The following is a 19,106-nucleotide window of genomic DNA, read 5'->3' on the forward strand; positions in this document are numbered from 1 at the left end:
CTTGTGCCTCTAATAGTTATGGGTGGCTTCGGCTTCCCTAATGTGTGCTGGGAGACAAACTCTGCCGAGCAGCCACAGACACATAACTTCCTGCCCTCCCTGGCCGACAACTTCCTTTTTCAAATGGTGGCGGAAACGACGACGGAGTGGACTGGAACAAAATGCAGTTCAAAAAGGTTAAATGCAGAGTCCTACATCTGGGTAACAAAAGGGAGGAACACGCATGCAGGGGGGATACACTTCTGAGTAGCAGCGTGTGAGAACGAGATGTCGGGGTGTGACTGGACAGCAAGTTGAACACGAGCCGCCCTTGTGATGCAGCGACACAAAAGTCCGGAGCTGGATGATAGGTTGCTGACCGTTACCCAAAGGGCCAGAGAGGGGAACAGCCCAGTTGGTAGATTGTCACTGGAAGACCAAACTGACCTTTACCTGGGATGGATTCTCCACCACCACCAACTCCTCCTCCTGCCCCAGTAAAAGAGCTCTTTCCAGACTATGGAGGGGGGGATATTGAGGAGGGGGAGTTGTGGAAAGTGCAGAAGGTGACACCTCCCCCCCCCCTTCTGGAAATCTTTTTGATGGCCCAGCCGGAGGCAGAAAGAGACACTCCCCTCAAGTCCTGCTCTCATGGAAAAGATCATTTGTCCAAACCCCAGAACCTATTCCACCCCCACCCCCCAAAACGCTTCCTCTTCGCCAGGAGCCCCCGCTTGGAAGCCGCCTGGACGCAGCGGCGGAAGGGCTCGGCTTTCGCTTCCCCACGCGGCAGGGCGGACTGGCCACGCGGGGAAATGAAAGAGGGAAGCGGGCCCGGAGCGCGGCCCCCCCACAGCGAACTCCTCCATGAAGCCCCTGGGACGCCAGCAGGGTTGCCAACCGGCCTGGAGCACACCCGGCCGGACCCTCCAGCAGAGGGAAGGGGCCCTTGAAACCTCTCACTGCAAATAACCTCGCTTGGTAAAGGAGATCCCATCCCATTGAGCCCCGGTTGAAGGAGGCTTCTCTCCCGGCCTGCTGGCAACCGTCTCCCTCCCAGGCACAAGCGTGGCCGGCACTCGTGCAACCCGCGGCACTTCTACTCACGAGTAAGCTCCCACTGAGCTTCCGGGCACGCAGCCAGAGGATTGGGCTGCACGGGACATGGGGGGGGGGGCTTGTGTCCTGGGGGCGCTCTCCTCCGAAAGCCCCCCCTCCACAACAGGGCCTTTGCTTTTCCCTCCCTCCCTCCCCCCTCCCTTCCCCGTTTTGTCCCCACCCACCCCCGGTTTCCCAGTCGCCCCCCCGTTTCCCTATTCCTGGCTCGCCCCCCCCCCCCCCATCCCGGGCCGCTTCCCCATCTCAGGGGCCCGTCTGACACCCCGCCCCCCCCCCATGCTCCCTCCCCACACAACGCAACTGGACGGGAAGAGGAGGGGGCTCCTGAGGAAAGGGGGGGTCGGGGGGCGTCAGGGGAAGGCCAGGAGGGATCTGCAGAAACAAACCACAAAGTGGGGACCTCTCCCCCCCACCCCGCATAGGGGATCACGGCTTCTTGGCGGTGGGGGGGGGGCATCTGCTGGCTGCCAGTGCGCGTGCGTCGTTGGACGTGCACGAGGGAAAGTGGGGAGGGGGTCCCGGCCCCCCACGCAAATCGCCCCCGCCCCTTCGCCCAGCCCCCACCTGCTCTTCACGAGAGTGCCCCCTCCCCACCAGTGAGCTCCTCACTCTGCCCCCGCCTCTTTCTGTCACATGACTTCACGTCACGTGCTCGCAGAGCCGTTGGGCCCCCTCCCCACTTGGCTGGGGGGGTCGGCGGTGGCTGGGTCTCTGCAGCCTCCTGCTTCTGGTAAGGGTCGCCAGGGGGAGGGGGGCAAGGGTCGCTTCCTGCTCCGCCCCCCCGCCCTGGTGCCGTGGGGACTACGGGGAGCCTCCATAGTCAGCGGCAGACTACCCCTGAGCCCCGGCACTTAATTGGCCCGGCCTGATGCCCTGGCGCTGGGCCTCTCCGTGAGACAGGATGCCGGTGGGGGCCGTAGGGCACTCCTCCTAGTCTCTTTGGCTTGGATTTCCTGGCGCCTCATTGAAAGACGGGACCCTCAAGGATCATCTAGTCCAACCCCCTGCACAACGCAGGGAATTCACAAGTACCTCCCCCTCCCACCATTCCCCCAAAGACTCCCACTCAATGCCAAGAGGAAGAGGGAGAGCGGGGAGTCCTGCAGTTTCAGGCGAGGGGGGAATGGAAGTGGGGGTCCAAGGCAGTGAATAGAGGCAGGGGTGGAGTCAGAGGAAAGCCAGGGACACCCCCCCCCTTTCATGCCCATGGGGCCAACAGACTGTCACCCCCTCCCCAAGTTGGAGCTCATCTTCCCTCCTTCCTGCAGTGCTAGCCCAGCAGACCCCTGAGCTTAATCCCGAGAGGGGACACAACACGCAGTATTTGGGCCCAGGGGCACGGGTTTTAATTTCGCCTCCCTCTGTGGGATCTGCAGCATACGGCTGAAGGGGTGTGTGTGTAATTTATTTTGAGTGTTTCAGTGCCACCTTGTTGAAGTTCTGCTCTGGATCTGACTGGGTGAGTGGGGGGGGGGTCAGTGTCTGTGCGAAGTGTGTGTTGCAGGGGAGTCTATCGGGACAGACCAGCTGCCATGTCTGTGCCTACAACAGGAAGGCCTTTCCGACAGCGAGGAGGATCACAACATCACTGCCCATGAACCTGCTGAGCCATTTCATTTTCGCCTGGTTTCTTGAGTGTCTTATGCCGTTCCTGTTGTGTTGCTTTCTCACTTTGGGCCTCAGTTTGGGCTTCGTTTGCTTGTGTTATACTGGTTTTATTGCACTATTTGTCATCCACCATAAGTCTCAACAAGAAAGGTGGGCTATAAATGAAGTTGCTCAGTGTCATAAGCCAGGGGTCAACTTCAGATTCTGGGCCGCTTGGAAAGCAGCCCCCTCCCACCGGCCCCCGGTCTCATTTTGAATTGTTCCATTCCCATGTCTTTCCTACAGGGAGGGGCTTGTGATAGACCCAAGGCAGGTCCTTTTCAGAGGTGGCCCCGAGATTGTGGAGCGACCTTCACACTGAGGGGCATCGAGCATCTTCTTTGTACGCATTTAGAAAATCAGTAAAGATGCACCTATTTTCCTTGGCCTTTGGCTGAAGAGATGGTTTCCCCCTTTTGATAATATGAATTTTTAAGTAGGTTTTGTGGATTTTAATAGGTTTTATTGTTATAGATTGTACTTTTTAGGCTATCAGATTTTATGACTCCTACGTTGTAACCTTCCCTGAGCTCTTCCTCAACTTTCCCCAACTTTGTCAATAATTTACCACCAACTTGTTCAACATTGTTAGTCTCATCTTGACTTTTGGCCCCTTGATGGGTAGGCTCCAAAATTATGATGATTTGGAATTAATCACTGCTTGGTAACCTGTAGTAATAGTAGTAATAATAATATTAATCAAAAAATCAACATTTGTCAGATTCAAAAGGCAGCCTTGCAGGATTGCTACACCGATACGTTACAATTTCCCAGGCCTCTGGGTGAGGCTCAGATTTTAATCAAAGACCAACAACCAGCGACAGAACTGACAGCTGTGATATTAAACAAAATTAAAATAATAATAAGAACAAGAACAAGAAGGTGGGATAAAAATACTAATAAAGACATGTGTTTATTGTAAAGGTCTTTTCCTGCCTGGATGGAGTAATCGGCAGCCAGCGAAGGTCTGTCAGCCCTGATGGAGCTGAGACTGAAAACAGATCCGGATGCAGAAGGCGGAAGCAGACCTGATGGAGGCAAGAGGATGGACAACAGGGAATTCTGGGAAACAGCCCTGCAGGAGGACCCTGGGACGGAGACCCCGTGCTCCGATGGCTGGCCCTTCAGGCAGTTCCGCTGCCAGGAGGCCGAGGGGCCCCAAGAGGTTTGCAGCCGCCTCCACCATCTTTGCTGCCAGTGGCTGCAGCCAGTGAGGAACACCAAGGAACAGATGCTGGACCTGGTGGTGCTGGAGCGCTTCCTGGCCGTCCTGCCCCCGGAGGTGCAGCGCTGGGTCAGGGACTGCCAGCCGGAGACCAGCTCCCAGGCGGTGGCCCTGGCAGAGTGCTTCCTCCTGAGTGTGGCAGAGGAAAAGAAGTGGAAAGGGCAGGTGAGGGGGCTTCATCTCAGCCTACCCGCCTCTTTTGGAAGCCTACTGCCCAAAACCCACCTTTTTCTTTCCACTTCTACTGTCCCTTTCAAAAACTTCTGCTTCTTCACTGTTCCAGGAAACATCTGAAGGACCGTATGGTTTGCCTAAAGCAGAGGCTCCGCCAGACCCCCAGCAGGAACCAGTACTTCCGGGGTTCACTCAGGGGGGCGACAGAAGAGCCACCTCACTGGGTAAGGATTATGAGGGGTAGATTTCAGCTTTTATCCCTCTTGCGCCTACTCTTGAATCAAGCTGAAATCTGTAGGCTGCTATTCAGTAAGGTTTGTCCCTGACTCTACGTGGCTAAAAGGCACGCTGTCCTCGCTCTTCCACTTGCTTGCTAATGTTAGCGTGGTAAAATAATAAAGACCGGCTACCACCTGACCAGTGGCCTCATGGATGTTAGCTGCAGTGCTTTCTGTTGACAATACCTGACCAGTCAATTGACCTAAACGTCAATGCTCAGAATTTCAAGAAAACACGGTGTCAGGACAGCTAGTTGCCAGTAAGCATGCAACATAGCTGGTAAAGGGCTTGTCAAGGAAGTAACAGTAAAATGTCGCCATTAAGCCTCCATATTGTTAACTTAATGTCTGGCTCAACACTGCCGTTCACATGGAACCCAGAACATATGAAACTTTTGTGGCATAATAGTGGTGGGACATCATGTTTTGGTCCCCAGCCCAATATTAGTTAGACCAGGGGTCTGCAACCTGCAGCTCTCCAAATGTTCATGGACTACAATTGGCCATGCTGGCAGGGGCTGATGGGAATTGTAGTCCATGAACATCTGGAGAGCTGCAGGTTGCAGACCCCTGAGTTAGACCGAGTAGCAGCTTCCGCCCTGCAAATCTCAGCCAGCCTCTGGGACCTCTACAGCTGCCCTTTGAGTCTGGTTTCTTATCCAGCGTGGAGACAATTTCCCGCACAAAGCCCAGCAACGCCAAATGCTTCTGAAGGGACCGACTGATGTGATCTTTGGCTTTCTCACAGGTGGTGAAGCTATGCCGGTTGTGAGCACGAGGTCATCACCACTCCTCGGGGCCATGGAAGAGGTTGCTATCCACCTGGATCAGGTAAAAGATGGACTGAAAGTGTGTGTGTGTTGTGAGATTGGGTGAGAGACAGATAGGGCTGGAGACTGTCCACCTTTGTCCTCTGGCTTCTATCGAAGATGCCAGCAGCATGGGCTCTTGGGAGCCCTCATTTTATTATTTTATTATTTACAACATGGATATTTCTTATTAATTATTTGATGCTTAGGCCCGCCTTCCCAGCGTTGTGCCCTGATCAGGGCCACCAAGATGGCTAACAATTAAAGCATCCATGATAAAATGACATCGTAAAATTGTTAGTATCAACCCCTTCCAAGCAGACATTAAACCAGATTCAAAACAGAATTAAAATACATCCCAGCCACACAAAAGTGGGTGGGGAAGGAGGAATCCCTGAACGGAAAAATCTTCACTCTTTGGAGGGAAATGGCAACAGAAGGCCATTGATTCTTCTTGCACGCTGGTGGACATTCTGCAAAAACCCCTGGCTGAAAACATTTCCTCCTCCTTGCAGAGCCCGGTGACCTTTGAGGAGGTGGCCGTGTCTTTCTCCGAAGAGGAGTGGGCTCTGCTGGAGCCGGACCAAAGGGCTCTCTACAATGAGGTCATGTCGGAGAGTCTTCTCAGTGTGGCCTCTTTGAGTAAGTGCTCTCCTGCTTCTGATCCCAGGCAGAAACCGCCACCCTCCCCAGTCTGCTTCTCTGGGCCTCTTCTGATGGTCTGGGGGTCTCTTCCTAGGCAGGGGGGAGTCTCCCCGCTCAAACCTCTGCTGCTTCCGGATGCTGCGTCAGCTCTGTGATGGGTCGTGTCTGGGGATCCTGTTTCTGCCGTCCGCTTCCGGGCTGCCTTCGCGCTTTCGAGTCAGACTTCACAGGGAGAGCCAAACAGACGTTTTTGGACCACCACCTCCCACCCACCAAAGGTCTCAGGATTTTACAGGTGATGAGAAGGGGGGCCAGGTGGGGAAGGACGGGTCTGTTGTAATCTTCAAAACTGATGCACAGATGCTCTTAGCACTTTTCTGCTCCCTGATGTATGTTTGTGCCTGGTTTGCAGTAATCTAATATGACAACTTTATTAAGAAATAATAACAATTAAAACTGATAAATAAATGCATTGCAAAGAGGGTGGATTGGAATGAGACAGGCCTCCTGGTACCCATTGCACGAGTAGGAAGAAATTGTGTGTGTTTGGGGGGCGGGGGTCGCTAGCTTTGTGCCACTTGGGCCACTTCAGTTAAAAAAACAGAAGTGACACAGGGACAGTCTAGCATTTTTACAAATTTAATGAGTCCCAGAGCATCAGTGTGGTGCCGAGTCCCCCCTCCCGATTTCTCCTGGGGTGACCTGCCTGTTCTCTGGCAACCCTGGAAGGAACTCAAGGAGGTCCTGTTGACTTTTGGGGTTGGAGGAGAGGGGGGAAGGGCCCCTGAAGTTCTGATTGGAAGGTAATATAAATAGAAAAAGCGTGAAAGGGTTCATTCTGAGGGTAACCAAAACGGGTGGTTTCTGCCACAAAAATGGCTCTGCAGCAATTGCCACGATTTCTTGAACTCATGAAGCACCACTGATCCATTTTGCTCAGCCGTGTCTCCTCTGAGAGGCAATGTGAGTCTGTGGTCAGGAAATGGGAGATTTCGTGCCCAGATCTTTGAATGGCAGATTCCCCAGGCTCAGCGCAAAACATGGGCTCTTCCAGTGCGTAGTTCCCATGCCACCCAGCTTTCTTATGGAACCCAATGTTGTTCCGCTGAATCTTCACGTTACCCAGTTTCTCCGAGGTAGAATCATAGAATCACAGAATCATAAAGTCGGAAGAGACCCCAAGGGCCATCGGTCCAATCCCCTGCCATGCAGGAACGCACAATCAAAGGTGCTTCCAGTTGTATCCACAGCAACCCTGTGAAGTAGGAAAAACCAGGAAATAGTGGCTTGTATCTTAACCCCACTGCTCAGCAGAGATGGAAGTCTTTCTCTGGTCTCAGGAGCCCCCCTCCAACTTAATGGGGTTCTTCCTCTCATGGAAGAGTCACCTAATTTGGAGGAAGGCTTCTCTGGGTAGAAGATGTCCTCAGCTCTGTGCAGCTGAGCTGTATCTGGAATAGGGTTACTTGCACCCAGGGATCGAGTCCAGTGTCATCTGATGCCAGTCAATAAAGGCTCTTTACTGACCTGTAGAATCAGCCTCCTAGTTTGGTCTTTGCTGCTCTGTTGTTCACAGCAGCTGACAGGTATTAGGTCTTGAACCTTGAATCAATAAACAAATTCTGGATTGTCGTTCAGTGGTGTTCACTGGAAGGCAGCGAAGCACCCAGCTTGTAAAAAGCCAGTTCGGGTGAACCTGGCTTTTGCTACCCCCTTTGTTCAGAAATAATCCCCCCCCCCCCCAGCTGTTTTCCCAAAGAGAGAGAAAGAGTTAATTCAGAGCCGAGGCGCCCCAAGGGCAGCGACAGTTAGAGATCAAGCCACCTGGCCTCCTACCCTCACAGAGTCACGGAGACATCCCATTTCCCAGGGGAGCAGAAGATGTCAGGGGTAAGCCTAAGTATGTAGGTAAGGGGGGGGTTCTCGGGTTCAACCCCCCATTACATGTCCGAAACTCCGCCCCCAATTTTTGTTTTTTTTGTATTTTTAGTGTTTTTTCGGTTTTTGGCCTGCAGGGGGCGCATTCTTTAGCTAGCAGTACCAAACTTTCAGGAATTTGTTGGGAGACTCTCCTGATGATACCACCCAAGTTTGGTGAAGTTTGGTTCCGGAGGTCCAAAAGTTATGAACTCCAAAAGGGGGTGCCCCATCCCCCATTGTTTCCAATGGGAGCTAATAGGAGATGGGGGCTACACTTTTGAGGGTCCATAACTTTGGACCCCCTGAACCAAACTTCACCAAACCTGGGTGCTAACATCAGGAGAGTCTCCTAAAGATACCCTGAAAGTTGGGTGCTGCTAGCTTAACAATTGCACCCCTGACAGCAGGCACCCCCAAATTTCCCCAGATTCTCCTTTTAAATCCACCCCCTTTGGCATGGATTTAAAGGGAGAATCTGAGGTCCCCAGTTTAAACATTGAAAGTGATGCTGTTTCAGGGTGGGGGAGAATCCTCCTCCAAACAGCATCACTTTCAATATTGTTTTAACTGGGGACCCCAGATTCTCCCTTTAAGGTGGATTTAAAAGAAGAATCTGGGCTCCCTAGCTTAAACACCATTGAAAGTGAAGCTTTGGGGGGTGGATTCCTGCATCACAGCAGCTATCCAGGGAGGGGGGGGGCTTGCAAAACTCAGATTTTGCACCAGGGTCCATTTTTCCTACCTACGCCTCTGCCTGGAGGGGAAGGCAGAAGGGACTTCCAGCTGCCAGCTGGGAGCCCAGTTGGTGGGGGGCAGGGCGAGGGGAAGGGAAGTCTGCCATCCCTGGCCTCGGAGAGCTGCTTTTATAAGCACTGAGGCCAGGGGTGGGGCTTGGGGAGGTGTGGCCACACCCCTCGGGACTGGGTGGGGATGTGGCCATGCCCCCCGACCCCCCCCCCTAAAAAATCTATACCTACGTCACTGGGTAAGCCTAGTTATCTATAAAGCATGTGAGACCATAAAATAGAGATCAAAGAAAGAATGACCCCTTACAGCAGTGGTAACATATAGCAGGTGGAGGACATATCTTGTAGCGATTACATTCAAGAATGCCTCCCAACTGACTAGATACAATCACCGCCCATATATTTTGTAACAATCACATTAAGCTAGGAATGCATCTCAATCAGCTAGAAGAAGAAGAAGAGTTTGGATTTATATCCCCCCTTTCTCTCCTGCAGGAGACTCAAAGGGGCTGACAATCTCCTTGCCCTTCCCCCCTCACAACAAACACCCTGTGAGGTGGGTGGGGGCTGAGAGAGCTCCGAGAAGCTGTGACTAGCCCAAGGTCAACCAGCTGGCGTGTGTGGGAGTGCACAGGCTAATCTGAATTCCCCTGATAAGCCTCCACAGCTCAGGCGGCAGAGCGGGGAATCAAACCCGGTTCCTCCAGATTAGATACACGAGCTCTTAACCTCCTACGCCACTGCTGCTTTGGTGCCATCCCTGACAACAGCGTTCAGTCTCTTGATTTGCAGTTTTCAGCCAAGCTCTTACTATTTTTGTGTCTTCTTTTTCCAGTTCCTTCTGGCTGGAGCCTCGTACAGGAGGCAGAGGACTCTCTGAGAAGAGTCAGAACTGCCAGTCCAGAAGGGCAGAGAAGCCTAAAGGAAGCAAAACAGGAAAGCAGGGACAAACCCTTCCCTTCTCAGCACGGTCGCTTCTGGGCAGTTGAAACCCATGCAAGTGAGGCAGATTTCAACAATGAACTGAACTTCAATACCGAGTGGGGAATCAACACGAGGGAGAAATCGTATCGATGTTCGGGGAGAGGAAAGAGCAGCGAACAGAGTGAAAATCTGATTTCACAGCCAAGCATCCACCCGTGTGACTACTTAGAGTCTGCAGAACGCGTCAGTCAGAGCACACGCTTCTTGGAGCATCAGGGCATCCACGTGGAGGAGGAAGAGGAGTGCAGAGACAGCTTCATCCTGAGTGAGTACTTGACGGAGCTCCAGCAAGAGCAGAAGCCGTACAAATGCCGAGTGTGTGGAGAGAGCTTTGCTCATCGGTCGGTCCTCACCGTGCATCGCAGAAGCCATGTGAGAAGGAACCCATACAAATGCTCTGTGTGCGGGAAGGGCTTCAGTCAGAGAGGAAACTTGAGGGCCCATCAGAGAATCCACACAGGAGAGAAGCCCTATAAATGCACAGAGTGCGGAAAGAGCTTCCGTCAGAGCGGAACCCTGGCTTCCCACCAGAGAACCCACACGGGGGAGAAACCATACAAGTGCTTAGAGTGCGGAAAGAGCTTCAGCGACAGCTCTACCCTGACAGCCCATCAAAGAATCCACACAGGGGAGAAGCCATTTGAATGCACGCAGTGCGGAAAGAGATTTGGTCACAAAGGAAACCTGAATTCCCATCAGAGGATCCACACAGGGGACAAACCGTTTAAGTGCGTGCAGTGCGGGAAAAGGTTCAGTCAAAGAGTTAACTTTATGAGTCACTATCTAAGAATCCACGCAGCGGATAAACTGTTTGGGTGCTTCTAGGGTGGAAAGAGCTCCCGTCTTAACACAAGCCTTACTTTCCACCAAACCTTACTTTCCACAAAGGGAAAAAAGCACGCACACACGTGTTCAGTGCGTAGGAAAAGCACACGTCAAATATGTATTGTTGAATAATTCATATCAAATAATTCATGCAGAGGAGGATACTGTGAAGCCTGCAAAGACTTCTTCTGACAGGAATGTCGGGCAGAACTGAGATGGCCACAGAGTTTTCCTTAGCCCCTGAATGACCATTGGAGTACCTATTTACATACTCCAGAAAGGGCAAACGAAAACAGATAAGAGCACAAACGTGCATCTTACAAGATGGCAGGATTTGGCCCTCACCTGTGCAGAGCAGAACTTGCTGTGCAGTGATCGGGCGACTCTCCCACTTCCAAAGTGATGAATCCAAGCGCACAACTGCCTTCACCAAGAGTTCACATCTGACATATTTTCAGCTACTTTCTACCCATGATTCTTCCTTTGTTCCTTTATTCAGTGCCCTTTGCCGTGGCATTAATCTACCATAGCATAAAGACTCCTTCCACACTTGCCTGAAAATTGAGGGGCTGCCTTGAAGGCCACCTTTCCGAGCTCAGTTCCCTTTGCAACTTGAGATCCTGGGAGATTTTCAAGATTTTTTTTTCAGTGTCTCTGCTTTCTTGCAAAGGCGCACACAGTGCTGTCAGAGGAAGGCTGGCCCCCTGGCGAACAAACAGTGCTAGTCCAAATGAGCAAGGACTCCCTCAAGGCCCCCACACACACTATGTGTCTCCTTTCTCTGTTGCTGGCGATTCTGCATCTCCCAGTAGCCAGCAAATAAAATAACCACAGGTGTCAAACTCGTGGCCCTTCAGATGTTATGGACTACAGTTCCCATCATCCCCTGTAGTCCATAACATCTGGAGGGCCACGAGTTTGACACCTATGCAATAACAATTTCTTAACAGCCAGGGGGGAAAGTAGTGGTAGGAGGTGAAGGGAGCAGGTGAAGTTTATGAATAACGAGGGAAGCAGGTACTTGCTTATCAGGCTGAGGGGGCGGGGGATTGCTCATAGTATCAGATCCCAGCAAGAGAAAGCGGAGCTGGGAGAAGCTGCTGCATTTGGAGCATTTGGGGACCTTCTTGTGTTATCCCAGTGGTCAAAATGGCTGACTGCTCTTGAATGGCACCGTTTCTTTGGAGGAGACTGAAGGTCAGCCTGTTGGGTTTCTTCTTTAGGATACCTGGTTTCTGAGCCAGGGAACAGCGCAAGGCCCTTCCTGTGTTTACATTATCTGTGTATATGGGTTTATTTTAAATGTTCAGTGCTGAGTGAGGAGGAAGTTGCTTTTTAGATACTTTGTACGTAGGAGAGAGCACTGGTCAAGATAATATGGTCTTGTGTCCGGTGAATGACAATAGCAGTGTGATGATGATTTTGTTGCGTTTGTGTGTTATGGTTGTATGTTGGGATTATTTAGGAATATTTCCTACATACTCATTAAAGAATGTTTGTTTGATTTGGCTTTTATTTTTTATTTTTGGATTTATAGGCTGCTCTTTCCTTTACAGGCTCCGGGCTGCTTACAGCAGTAAGGGAAATGAAAATTCAGCCAAATTCTGGTGTGTCCATCTATAGGGCTTAGAGGTTTCTAAATACTTGGTTGGGTTTTTTTCCTATGCATCCATTTAAACTTGCTCATGTTGAATCATATTTGCTGACTCTTCCAGTTTGGAGAGATCCCTTTGGAACTGTTTGCAATCACTTCTGGTTTTCACCACCCTAAATAATGTAAGTCTTTGTCCGGCTCCTATTTCTTTGCCTAAAACGACTCCACCGGGTGGAAAGTTCTGCCACTGAGGCAAGACCTCTGCTCCGCCACAGAATTCCTCCCTCCCAATATATAGGCCACGTGATGCCAAAACCTCATGTTTCTTGCAAGGGCTGTCTTACATGAGAGGAAGCCCAAAAGCGTGTCTGCATATCCTGAAATGTACAGATTTTTCTTCTGTGGGCTGCATTTTTTCCAGAACCCAACAGTAGGAACTTGGAAATCCACTTTGACCTGTGATGCCAAAGGCTGAAGAACCTGACAGTTACCTCTTGAGAGCCAATGTGGTGTAGTGGAGAAGAACAACAGACCCATACCTGGAGAACTGGGCTTGATTCCCCACTCCTTTGCGGGTGACCCTGGGCTAGTCACAGTTCCATCTGAACTCCCTCAGTCTCACCTATTTCACAAAGTGTCTTTTGTGGGAGAGGGAGGGATGGAGTTTGTCAGCCATTTTGAAACTCCTGACAGTGGAGGACAGCAGATTATAAAATAGCAACTCTTCATCTTCATAACAAAGTCTGAGCTTCTTAACAACAAAGTCCATAACAAAGTCTAAGTCTCAGCTTAAAAGACAACCCCTCCATCTCGCGTCCTGTCTAGAAAACCCAGCACTTTCCTTCAACCCTTTACAAACTTAAGTAGTTAACACTCTTTATTTTGTATGTTATTGTGAAAAAGGATGCAATTTAATGGGCTTTGCTTTCATGGCCTGGAACATCATATTTCTAATCCTGGGAGTGAAAGGGCTTGCTAAGAGGCTGGGGGGGGGGGGGAGACACTCTGTCAAACCTCAGATCAATATCCCATATTCAGATTCTGTTCCAGTGGTGGCGAACCTATGGCACTCCAGATGTTCATGGACTACAATTCCCATCAGCCCCTGCCAGCACGGCCAATTGGCTGATAAGAATTGTAGTTCATGGACATCTGGAGTGCCATAGGTTACAGCTCTATACCATTAGGGTAAGAAGCCTTTATTATGGAAAAGACATACAGGCTGAAAATAGAAAGCAGGGATCAAAAGAGAACCCCAATATATGTGCTACTAGCCTCCCCCCTCCCCCCCCCAATACAAACTGCCAGTCTAGAAAGCAGGGAAGCAGGAATGCAAGAATGGCCAAGGACAAAAGGCACGGATAAAGATGCCGCACTGCGGAGGGCCGCTCAGTGAAAACCGCAAGTATTGTGCCTGGTACCGGTTGCTGATTGACAACTGCCAGGCTTCACTGTGAGTAAGGTGAGGTCAAGTAAGGATAGAAAATGAGCCCTGCGACCATTTGATTAACAAAATAAGTGCAGGCTGGTGGCATGGAACACATTCAAGAAGAGAATGAAAACTAAAACATCCCCTCCCCCCCCCCCCCCCATGCCCAGATCTTCCCCAGGACAGCCTCTCTCTCTCTCTCTCTCTGCTCCCTCCACCCCCCTCTTCTTCCTTCATGCGTGTTCACACAAACTTTCTCTCCCCCTCCCCCCATGTCCTTGCCCAAGAGCTGTTCAGGAAATCCTAAACTCCCCTTTCCGTGCACGAGCCAAATTCTCCCTCCAGCTGGGAGAGACAAGGAAGAAAGGAACCTCCGTGGAAGTCCATGTTTGTACTTTTCTGCCTTGAGGAAGAACCAACCCCCCGCCCCCGGACACTGACCAATGCTCAGGTGGACCTCTCTGGTCCTCGCAAGGCCTTCCAGGAAATGAAGTTCCCTGCAAAAAGGAAAAAAATGAAATAGGGGGGGAAATGAAGTAATTGGGAGTGCAGGTTTCATTTGGTTGTGGTGGGTTTTCCGGGCTGTGGGTTTTCCGGACTCTTTAGTTTGGAGAGGAGACGTCTGAGGGGGGATATGATTGAAGTCTATAGAATTATGCATGGGGTAGAAAATGTTGACAGAGAAATTTTTCTCTCTTTCTCACAATACTAGAACCAGGGGGCATTCATTGAAAATGCTGGGGGGAAGAATTAGGACTAATAAAAGGAAACACTTCTTCACGCAACGTGTGATTGGTGTTTGGAATATGCTGCCGCAGGAGGGGGTGATGGCCACTAACCGGGATAGCTTTAAAAAGGGCTTGGACAGATGTATGGAGGAGAAGTCGATCTATGGCTCCCAATCTTGATCCTCTTTGATCTGAGATTGCAAATGCCTTAACAGTCCAGGTGCTCGGGAGCAGCAGCCGCAGAAGGCCATTGCTTTCACATCCTGCATGTGAGCTCCCAAAGGCACCTGGTGGGCCACTGCGAGTAGCAGAGTGCTGGACTAGATGAACTCTGGTCTGATCCAGCTGGCTTGTTCTTATGTGGGGCCGTGGTCTGGTGGATCTTGTTCCTAACGGTTCGCCTGCATCTGTGGCTGGCATCTTCAGAGGTGTATCACAGAGGGAAGTCTGTTACACACTGTGTCCAGTGAGAAGGTTGTTCGTTTTTTGCTTTGCTTCGCACGTAAATCAATAAAAGAAATATCTGCTGTTTCCTGAAATATCATTTCAATGATCTCTTCAGGCTCAATTCAAAGGTTATCTCATAGCGACGTCATGAATCCTTTGAACTTGCTGCCCTAAAAACATCTAACCCCTGAATGGAAGGCCTGCACCACAAGAGCGGAAAGGAAAGTGTGTGGAGCACGGGAGGCTGAGATCAGGTTTATTGCACCAGAGTAAACCAACAGGATACACTTGCTGAATCTAATTGCCACACACAAAGCAGCCGCCTCTATCCTCACCTCTGCACCCCTCCCCATTTGGTCACCCCCAAAAGTCAGAGGTGGGATCCAGCAGGTTCTCACAGGTTCCCGAGAGTAGGTTACTAATTGTTTGTGTGTGCCGAGAGGGAGTTACTAATGGGTGATTTTGCCACGTGATTTTTGCCTTCGTTACGCCCCTTCTCTCAGCAGTAGCGCACAGAACTTGAAGCAGTCTAGCAGGAGGGGCACCGGCGTGCATGGCAGCCTGCGCCTGCATGCATTCGTTTCCCGCCCAAGGACCGGCGCAGCGGCTGCATCCTTGCCACAGCCCCGCCCAGGAATGCCCCGCCCCCATCATGCCCGGCCATGCCCCCGTCATGCCCCACCCAGCCCCATTGGCACTACGCCACAGTTTGAATCCCACCACCATGGGAACCTGTTACTAAAATTTTTGGACTGCCAAAAGTGAAAGCATTTTTAGGCTGTGCAGCTCTCCCAAGAACAGGACCCTGATAAGGAGGAGGGGCTTTCTGGCTAGGCTGAGAAGATCCAGCATAAGCACAAGCGAGGGATTATTTGGTGTCACAGCAAGACCCAAAGGCGATGGGACTGCGGAATACATTATATTTTGATGTTTTAGACTGTAAAAGCATAACGTCAGGTAACAATGTCATCCATTTTACACTTCAGAACACAGAATCGGGGGTCAGGGCTAAACAGATAAGGGATGTTGCTTGCAGTCCGGCATTCCTCACCAAACCAGACAAGATAAGGTCTGTCATTGATCAACAACTCTAATTCTTTGTTATACAATGGAAAGAAGATGCCAAGTCTAGTCAGACACGTGGTCTATACTTCAAGAAAGTTGATTTCAGTAAACTTAAGAAACTACTGGGTGTGAGAGCTCAGTGGTCTATACTTCAAGAAAGTTGATTTCAGTAAACTTAAGAAACTACTGGGTGTGAGAGCTCAGGGGGGAAGTACTTCTTTGCACACAAAAGACCCCAGCCTCAATTCCCAGCATCTCTGTTAGTAATATTTATTTGTTTGTTTGTTTATTAGTTTAATATTCCGCTCTCCCCCTGAGCGCTCAGGGTGGTTCACAACAAGATTAAAACATACATTAAAAACATAATTTAAATATCAGTTACATAAAAACAGAACCCATTTAAAAATGTGGATGGCGTCTAGCTACCCCACCCCCCCCCCTTGGTGTTGAAGACCTTAGCCTCAAATTCTGGAGAGCTGCCGCCAGTCTGTGTAGATAATAGGGAGTGTGATAGACCAAGAACATGATTCGGTAAAGAAGAAGAGTTTGGATTTATATCCCCCTTTCTCTCCTGTAGGAGACTCAAAGGGGCTGACAATCTCCTTGCCCTTCCTCCCTCACAACAAACACCCTGTGAGGTGGGTGGGGCTGAGAGAGCTCCGAAGAACTGTGACTAGCCCAGGGTCACCCAGCTGGTGTGTGTTGGAGTGCACAGGCTAATCTGAATTCCCCAGATAACTCTCCACAGCTCAGGCGGCAGAGCAGAGAATCAAACCTGGTTCCTCCAGATGCACCTGCTCTTAACCACTACGCCACTGCTGCTCTTCATGCCACCCACACATGATCCCACAAAAAGTGGTGGACATAGTCCTTTCTGACAGCCGTGAAATGCCTCTCTGAAATCTCCCCAAAGACTCCAGCCAATCACGGAGGAGAGCTGAGGAGGGAAGGAGCCAATTGGAAAACAGGTGCCTCTCCAGGCTGCCCTTTGGGGTCTAACAAGTTTTAAAGGGGAAACTTTAAAGGAAATTGACCTTCCATTTTGGTCTGAGCCAAAATGGGCTACTGATACACGAAAGTATTGTGAGGAAGGACCAGCCAGAAACGTTGGGTTCATTTTACTACGGGAAAATGAAAAGGGCTCCTGCCCACGTTCGCTGCAGGCCACGAGCATTTACTAACAAAGACTGCCCGTCAGCAGTGCCAAACGCCCGTGCCGAGAATGGCTCCAATGCATTCCCCAGTATGGAGGAGCTCATGTAGTTAAAAGAAGGAGGAAAGCTGGGCTCAGCCAGAACCAATGGGACACAGTGCTGAGAGGACGGTGAGCCAATCAAGAAGCAGGAGCCTCTAAGTCCCACCCTCCTCTCTAGGGAAATGGTCCGGAGGGAAAACGAGAGAAATGGAGGGTTTGGTTCTGTTTGAGCTGAGCTGACTTATTCATACATTGTATTAATTAAATTATACAAATTTACTAATCAATACATTGTATCAATACTTCATGACTCTACGTAGGGCAAACATAAGGCAGAACTTCGAAGAAACATTTTGGTATCTTCTTTTAGCTTACAGTTGGTACACGTTAAGACAGGGACGTACGCGATTCATAGGGAAACATCGACCAAGCATTCGTTTCCATGGAGATTGTATTAGTCACATTAGAGAACACAGAACATCACTGCAGCAAGCAAAGCAAATGCATTATTGCTGACGACACTCCAAAAGTTGCCAACAGTTAAAAACAAATGCCAGTTGTGTTGTTTTCAGACTGTGACCATGGTCTGGTGGGCCTTCAACAACGCAAGTTGAAATAAAAAACAGCAACTTCTGCCTCTCGTCTAGAGGGGATCATCCCACATGGTGGTCCCCTAAGCCAGCTCCCGCCCAACACATCTGGCAACTGAAAAGCCAGAGTCTAAGGCCCCTTCTGCACATGCAGAAAAATGCACTTTCAATCCACTTTCACAATTGTTTGCCTGAGCTGTGGAGGCTTATCTGGGGAATTCAGATTAGCCTGTGCACTCCCACACACGCCAGCTGGGTGACCTTGGGCTAGTCACAGTTTCTCGGAGCTCTCTCAGCCCCACCTACCTCACAGGGTGTTTGTTGTGAGGGGGGAAGGGCAAGGAGATTGTAAGCCCCTTTGAGTCTCCCACAGGAGAGAAAGGGGGGATATAAATCCAAACTCTTCTTCTTCTTCTTCCATTCCGCACGGTAAAATCCAGCTGCAAAGTGCATTGAAAGTGGATTGGAAGTGCATTATTCCACATGTGCGGAAAGGACCTAAGAGATCCCTCCTTACACCTTGCCCATGGCTTCTGCCCCTGGATAAAGAAGGCTATCAGGGCTACTAGTCTTCGAAGGACTTGTATGGGGTTTTTTTTAAGCAATTTAAGCTATTGGTTGCCACCATACTTTATGCAACTGAATTCTCCCAGTTAATTCCAAGGGGTACCAACCAGTACTTCATTTTGTCACTTCAGCTCCTGTTGTTGGCCAGTTTGTTGGGGGTAGAGGAGAGAATTATCCTCCCATGTACACATTCTAATGACAAACGCCTCCCTCGCAGCAGTTTCGGCCACCTTTCTACGCTAAAATGCTCCAAGCATATTTTTTTTTTGCACCTCCGTTGTCCTCTCCCAGCGCCCAACCAGAACTGTACAGAGAATTCTAAGCGAAACTGCTCCGAAGTTATAATTCTTCAGAACCGTTCAACAAATCTTTAGCTTTCCATACCTACTGGTTTGTTAAGGATGATTAAGTCTTTCTGAGAAAGGTGGACTGTAAACACTGTGGGGGAAAAATAAATTCCAATTGTATAAATAGGTAATATATTTTTTCCCCCGATGAGCTAGGACACTAAAAGCCAAGTATACAGGGCTGTCGTAAATGAGGTGTGTTGGAGGAGAAGGAAAAGAAGGAGCAGGACTTTGGATTTATATCCCCTTTTCACCCAGCTGGCACAAGCTAATCCGGTTCACCAGATAAACCTCCACAGCTCAAGTGGCAGAGTGTGGGATCAAACCCAGTTCTCCAGGTTAGAGAAAGGGCTTCAGTGGAGCCAATAAGAGGAGGAAAGACACGGATTTTGAGGTTTGGCATTTCTTCCTTTCTGACAATCAGAACATTCAGCCTGGCTATTTGACTCTTCATTTCCATGGGCAAACTGGTAAACACACGGAAGTCACCAAGTGTCCCAGAGTCCCCACTGCTCTCTCATCCAAGTGAAGGAGAGTTTGGACTGATACCCAGCTTTTCTCAACTGTAAGGAGTCTCCAAGCATCTTACAAACTCCTTCCCTTCCTCTCCCCACAACAGACACCTTGAGGGGTAGGCGGGGTTGAGAGAATTAGGCGTGAACTGTGATTGGCTCAAGATCACTCAGTGGGCTTCGTGTGTAGGAGTAGGGAAACAAATGCAGTTCACCAGATAAGAGTCCGTAGCTCATGTGGAAGAGTAGAGAATCAAAAGCAGTTCTCTAGATTAGAGTCC

At 50.2% G+C, this 19,106-nt stretch overlaps 1 protein-coding gene across 3 annotated transcripts; it reads left to right on the forward strand.

The window, feature by feature from the left end:
* Positions 1-839: 839 nt before the first annotated feature.
* Positions 840-11,179, forward strand: LOC125428661 (zinc finger protein 3-like). Of its 3 annotated transcripts, none has more exons than XM_048489151.1 (7): positions 840-1,088; positions 3,670-4,135; positions 4,254-4,368; positions 5,171-5,253; positions 5,747-5,873; positions 5,971-6,171; positions 9,378-11,179. In XM_048489151.1, exons 2-7 carry the CDS (start codon positions 3,725-3,727, stop codon positions 10,349-10,351), a joined length of 1,911 nt encoding a protein of 636 aa, XP_048345108.1. In that variant the 5' UTR covers positions 840-1,088; positions 3,670-3,724; the 3' UTR covers positions 10,352-11,179. The 3 variants fall into 3 exon arrangements, with proteins under 3 accessions (XP_048345108.1, XP_048345107.1, XP_048345106.1); XM_048489150.1 differs by lacking the exon at positions 840-1,088 and adding an exon at positions 1,764-1,828; XM_048489149.1 differs by lacking the exon at positions 840-1,088 and adding an exon at positions 1,863-2,557.
* The last annotated feature ends 7,927 nt before the right edge of the window (positions 11,180-19,106 follow it).

This window comes from Sphaerodactylus townsendi, linkage group LG03, assembly GCF_021028975.2.
Source record: "Sphaerodactylus townsendi isolate TG3544 linkage group LG03, MPM_Stown_v2.3, whole genome shotgun sequence".
Taxonomy (NCBI): domain Eukaryota; kingdom Metazoa; phylum Chordata; class Lepidosauria; order Squamata; family Sphaerodactylidae; genus Sphaerodactylus; species Sphaerodactylus townsendi.